Source organism: Oreochromis niloticus, linkage group LG17, assembly GCF_001858045.2.
Source record: "Oreochromis niloticus isolate F11D_XX linkage group LG17, O_niloticus_UMD_NMBU, whole genome shotgun sequence".
Classification (NCBI taxonomy): Eukaryota; Metazoa; Chordata; class Actinopteri; order Cichliformes; family Cichlidae; genus Oreochromis; species Oreochromis niloticus.
Window position 1 is genome coordinate 20,175,142 of NC_031981.2, and position 6,098 is coordinate 20,181,239.

Consider the following 6,098-nt stretch of genomic DNA (forward strand, 5'->3'; position numbering starts at 1 on the left):
TTCAGATTTTTCAGTTGCAGTGATTACTTCTATTATTTGGAAAGTGTTAAATATAAATGCCGAAGAATGAAAAACTTAATAAATAACAACAACAAACAACAAAAGAATCAGGTAATGGTGACCGGTTCATTTATTCAGTAAACAAAACAATGTTCAAACTTCTTTCCTAAGCGTAGCTGGCACCAACCAGCCTGGGCCAAGTGCTCAGCTAATGTTAGCATAAGAAACAAAAACAAAGACTTCTCATCTTCACTTTATGCTGAAACTGCACAGCATTAGCTAGCATTAGCAGAGCCACTGATGGAAGCTGTGTCTGGTGGTTAGACAGCATCAGCCAATTCAACAGAGAAAAAAGATTTGACAATTTGATGTAATTTGAACTACACAGAAGTGATAAATAACTAAAGTGATCCCCGTTTGTTTTTTCTCATCCTCCTCTTCCTCTAGCAGGGGTGATGGTCGGGAACTCGCTTCCTACAAAACAAACAGAGATTAAAAGTAAGTTTCTGTAATATGGTACGAACAAATGTAGATGATCTGAAAAGGACTGAACTGACCTGGGTGCAGCTTTGATGATGTTGTCCACTCTTAGGATCATCTCAGCGGCCTCAGACGCGCTCAGCAACATCTGGCGCTTCACTTGGAACGACTCTGTGATGCAGAGATCCACCATGTTTCCCACCGTGCCATCAGACATGTCTGTGGGGAAACACAGACACTGTTAGAATCTAACAGCTGCTTAACCACCAAATCACGAGAATAAACCAAGAGAAACAGTATGCTAAGCTAGTCAGCAGTTTGAATTATTCACAATAAAATGTGATTTAAGCTAGCCAGTTAGCCTACTTTGTAAGATGTTAGCTACCTCTTTATGGTGCAAGTGGTAGTTGGTTGTCTTTCTGTGGCTTTAGCTCAGTTGCTATCCTTTTATGACATTAGCTTTTTGTCTATAACGCCAGCGTTAGTTAACTTTTTTGGAATTTAGCCAAACAGTTAGTAGTTTTTATATGACACAGCCTTAGTTAGCATTTTCACCTGTGACTTTAGCTACATGGTTAATCTTTCTAGATTAGCTGCCTCTGCAACATTATCCTGTGACTTTAGCTAAGCATTCGACCAAGATAACAATATATTAGACCTCTGTACAATAGTCTTTCGTTAGCTTTCTATGCACAAGTTTACTTAGGTAGTTAACCATCTTTATGATACTAGCTGTCTATGACATTAACTTTAGCTAAACCTAAAAATGGCAGACTAAATAGTTAAGTGTCTTTACACAACCTTAGCTGTTGTTAGTCATTATACTGTGTTTAGCTACATAATTGCTCTTTCAATTGCTCTTCAATGTTTGCATTCTTTCTGTGCCCTTTTCTATAGTTGACCATCTTTGTAGGATGTTAATTGTTTATGACTTCAGTTAAGTAGTCGTGCTGTTTTGATTTTAGCTTTAATTGGCTATCTATATGTGACTTTAGCTACAGTTAGCCAACCTTCTGGGACTTTGGCTTAAAAGTAAGCAATTTTTAAAAAAAGATGTTAGATATTTATAATGTTAGCTTAGTTATTTGCCCATCCTTCACTTTAGCCACATAGTTAACCATCTTTCTAAGATGTTAACCCTCTTTATATGATGTTAGTTCTAGTCTTTCTAGCATGTATATTTTCTCTCTGGCATTAACTGCACTTACCTATTTTCATAGGAAGTTAGATTCAGTCGGTATGCAGCTAGCCGTGGTTCTGACTGTGTTAGTAGAGCAGTACAGGTTCAAGGATAAACCTTGATTTCTTTTTTTAAATAATGCAAACGTGTGTTTGTTAATAATTATGGTTATTATTTCTCTAGTTCTGAGATGAGGTGATGTGTGCTTGTCTGTAAGCATCACTCACTCAGTCCAAACGTGGTCTTGTTCTCCTGATGTGCAGCTCTGAGCTGAGCCACCAGGTCGGCGCTGTCGTATCCGGCGTTGTCTGCGATGATGGTTGGCAGCTGGAAGAGGAAGTGGATGATGACACATGAGATCTAAGTCACATGTGGTTGTAATCAAAGAAATTCCTTTAATTTACAATTGTAGAATCAGAGTTTTAGTATTTACCATCATCAGAGCCTTGGCAAATGACTCCATGGCAACCGACTCCTTTCCTGGCGTCCTGTTGGCCAGATCACTCACAACCTTGGCCATCAGCATCTCAGAGCAGCCTGATGAGGAGCAGAACACACAGGTGTGAGACGGTATTAGTTCCACCATTAGGGATGGGAATCGAGAACCGGCTCCCAGTAGTTCAGTTCCTCGGATTTGTAAGCCTGCCTGCTGATTGACCCCACCTATGGGTTCCACTTCCACTTCTGCTACAATCAGCTGATTTCAGTTTGTGTGCCGGAGGAGGAAAACAGCAGCGCCTTCTGCAGCGTGGATTTAAATATTAATTCTACTTTCATTGCACTAAAGACCGTGAGCACGATGGTAAAGTGGAGACTGCATCCAGGACAGAAACAGCTTTACTATGTTGCTAACAGAAATTCCCATCACTAACAACCTTAATGTTCCACATGTGCAGCATTTTTTGTGCTCTGCTGTAAGGTGGGCGAAGAATGAGGACAGTGCTGTAGTTTTAGATCAGCTGTATGTGCGCCTACCTCCTCCATAGACGGTGCGTGGCTCCTTCACCGTCTGTGCGAGCACACACAGAGCGTCGTGCAGTGAGCGCTCCGCTTCATCCAGGATCTGCTGGGTCGCTCCCCGCAGGACGACGGTGCATGCCTCACCTGAGGAAGAGGAGGAGCTAAAGGTGAGCATGTCATTATGAAAAATGAGTTCCACGTCCTCAGTGTGTGTTCGTACCCATGGCAACTCCAGAGAAGTGGATGAGCGTGTCTTCGCCGATCATCACCTCCTCGATCAGCTTGCAGTGCCCGAGCTTCACCAGCTCTGGGTGGTCAAAGGTGGAGGTGATCTCCCCACCTGATCAGATTACATCAGTAATCAGTGAAGGTCACATTTTTTTCAAGTATTTAACACATGAAAAAGATTGTAAAACACGCCTTTCCTTAAAGAACAGTTTATTTTTGTGTGTTTGTATATGCATACACACCGGTGACGAGAGCGAGGCGCTCAATGCCAGCGAAGTCGGCGTGCTCGATGGCCATGACGCCAGCCTGAGCGAAGAGCTGCTCTGGGTAGTTATAGATGAGCTGCCTGTACGAATAGAAAACAAAACAAACACTGGGGTGAGTGACACTGAGATAAAGTGAGCAACTGTTAACTGTCCCATTGACCACTGCCTCAAACAAACAGGAAGCTCATCATGCTGAAGCTGATGAACATGCCTCACTATTTCACACATTGTTAACATTAGATTCTGTATTCTGAGGTTTATTTACACAAAATTAACGGCTTAACGGTCTTTAAAATTTGTCTGCATTTTGCTAACTGTGTGTACGAGATCCTGTCATCAGTGAGTAGTATTCTCATATCCACTAAACAGATTTGGCTGCTGCTGTTTTAAGGTGTACAACAAGATGGTGCTATGACAGCCCCTGAATTCTGGCATGCAGGCGTGTCAAATCAAATCAAATCACTTTTATTGTCACATCACATGTGCAGGGACACGGGTACAGCACATGCAAGTGAAATTCTTGTGTGCATGCTTCACAAGCAACAGAGGTGAGCAAAATACAATACAATAACAAAAGTCTTTGTATCGACCTCTGGTTACACGTGTGAAGTTTGGGCCAGACTGGGCAAGAATGCAGCTGCCACACCCTTTATGAAAAACTAAAAGAAGCTTCACAGTTCAGCATCACTAAGACCTTCCTTCAGGTTAGACTGACCAACAAAAACAATGTGATTAAACCTTGGGGAGGACAGAAGCAGAACACCTGACAGGTTACAGAAACGTGCACTGGCGGTTCAGTCGTACCTGTTGATGAAGCAGTTGATGCCGTGTTTCAGGATTCTGTCGACCTTCTCCTTCATCTTCTCTTTCTCTGCGAGTTCGATCTCTGCGACCTTTGCTGTCGAGTCAACGCGAACCCTGGAGCCAAAGATCTGACAGATGCACAAACACAAACAATCACGATATCGATCACACAGGAACAGGAAGCAGCCGATTTAGATCCTCTCGCTTTCTTTCACAAACTTGTAACGTCTGTTGACAGTGACCTGGTGTTTTTACCTTGATCTTATCAGTGTCCATGCCGGTGTTGGCGATCAGGATGTTGGCGTTCTCCAGCCTCTTTGGCTGGTTCACACCGATCTTCTTGTCCAATAGGAAACCTAGACATGCACAGCAGACATTAAAATCCTGCAGCCAATCAGGAATGAGATAGGAGATCCGTGACGTTGCATGACCTCACCTTCATCCAGGTAGGAGTCGGTGAGGCTGCCTCCCAGCTTCTTGATGATGTGGATGGCCTCCAAGTTTCCAGAGCCTTTCAGCCTCATGACGGCGTTGACGGCAAGCTTGGCGAAGTGATCTTTGTGGTGAGTGAGCAGCTTGGAGGACAGTGTGGTGCGGGCGATGTTCAGCAGGTCCTCCTGGAAACGAGCTGGGTCGTTGCTATGGAGACCAGAGAGGATGATGAGGCAGGGAAAGCGGAAGGTGAAAGCAAGGAGACAAACACGGACATCTTAATTTTGCCTCACCTGTGGTCGACGGCGGCGTCCCTCAGAGCCTCTCTGGCCGCCTGAGTCGCTTTCCTCCAGCCGGAGATGATGGTCTGTGGGTGGATCTTCCTGGCGATCAGAAGCTCCGCCTCCTGAAATGGCAACACTGACAGCTGAGACTGAGAGCAAGGCTCACATAGCCACCACAGCAGGGAACCAGGGTGTGCTTTACTTTGAAATGTAAACAGGTATTTACCCGCAGCAGCTCTGCGGCGAGCACGGTGACGGAGGTCGTCCCATCTCCGACTTCATCGTCCTGAACTTTGGACATGTCTGCAAACACAATTGTTCTCCCATCAAAACCTCAGATAAAAGGTCACAGTGTGGTATCATTTTAGCACAAAGGATCTCTAAATTACATTTAATGAATAATTTTTTTACCACGTCTTAACCGATAAGCACTCTACTTTAAATCAGCTTTTTTATTCGTTAGCCTACTTTTAGCGAGGTAGTGCAAATTCAGCGCCAAGAAACCTTTTCATTAAGGTTTATTTTTTCTTTTAAACCTTTAACGTGGATACCAAAGTGTCAAGCGTCTCCACTCACCAACCAGAACTTTGGCAGCTGGGTTGTCGACGCCGATAGCTTTCAGGATGGTTGCGCCATCATTGGTCACAGTCACTGTTCCGGCCTTCCCGCCACCGAGCAGGATCTTATCCTGAAGAGAAAGAGAAACCCTCTGATTACAACTTATTCTTGTGTTTCCTTAGACTAAAATTCAACAGTAGCATCTTGAGTTTTGAATCAACCTACCATCCCCTTCGGGCCAAGAGTGCTCTTCACCAGATCACCAATGGCGATGGCACCAATAAAAGATGACTAGAGGGAGAAAAATTCAAAGATTTAACTGCACTTGAAACAGAATAAACACATTTTTTATGACAAAGATGAATCTCAGACAAAGTAACTCACCAGTCGGGCAGTCTCTGCTTTTTCTTCATCTGCTCCATGTTTGAAGATGTTGACCGGGGCCATCGATAAGGACGCCTACAAAGAAAGGCGACAGTCAAACCGTCAGTGACTCATTGATTACTGATCATCATAGTAAAATTTATACAGTTCACAAAGAAGCCACGAAATGTTACATTTTAACAAACTTAAAAATGAAATATATGTCTATAAGTTGCTGCTAGGTGTGCACGGGGTATTTTTTCCTGGGGCCGTGAAGGCAGCAGCGACAGTCGAGCCCCGCCCCTAATGCACTGGAAACCGCTAGAAGCTTTTAGCCAAATTAATAAGAAAATAACCCCAACGTAAAAATGTAAAAATCATTGGCTTATGTTAGCTGGTAACCAAAGTTACTTGTAGGTCACGTTCACTGTTTCCGCCTATACCGCAATTATTAACCATTTATTAGCGTCCAGAACTGCTGAGTTGTTCCTCAAACAGTCACAAAGCACAAATGACAATCCACCTTCTGTTAGCATGCTAACG

General features: G+C 43.6%; 1 protein-coding gene across 1 annotated transcript; it reads right to left on the reverse strand.

The window, feature by feature from the left end:
• Window positions 1–302: 302 nt before the first annotated feature.
• cct2 (chaperonin containing TCP1, subunit 2 (beta)) lies at window positions 303–5,651 on the reverse strand (the record flags this gene model as incomplete). The annotated part of the gene is given in 15 exon segments (NM_001279708.1): window positions 303–474; window positions 558–699; window positions 1,888–1,987; window positions 2,094–2,197; window positions 2,636–2,764; window positions 2,841–2,960; window positions 3,091–3,194; window positions 3,919–4,046; window positions 4,174–4,274; window positions 4,355–4,557; window positions 4,644–4,756; window positions 4,861–4,937; window positions 5,211–5,322; window positions 5,418–5,483; window positions 5,577–5,651. Coding segments are annotated over 15 exon segments (1,605 nt in total), but the record flags the coding sequence as incomplete, so codon positions are not given.
• Between the last annotated feature and the right edge of the window lie 447 nt (window positions 5,652–6,098).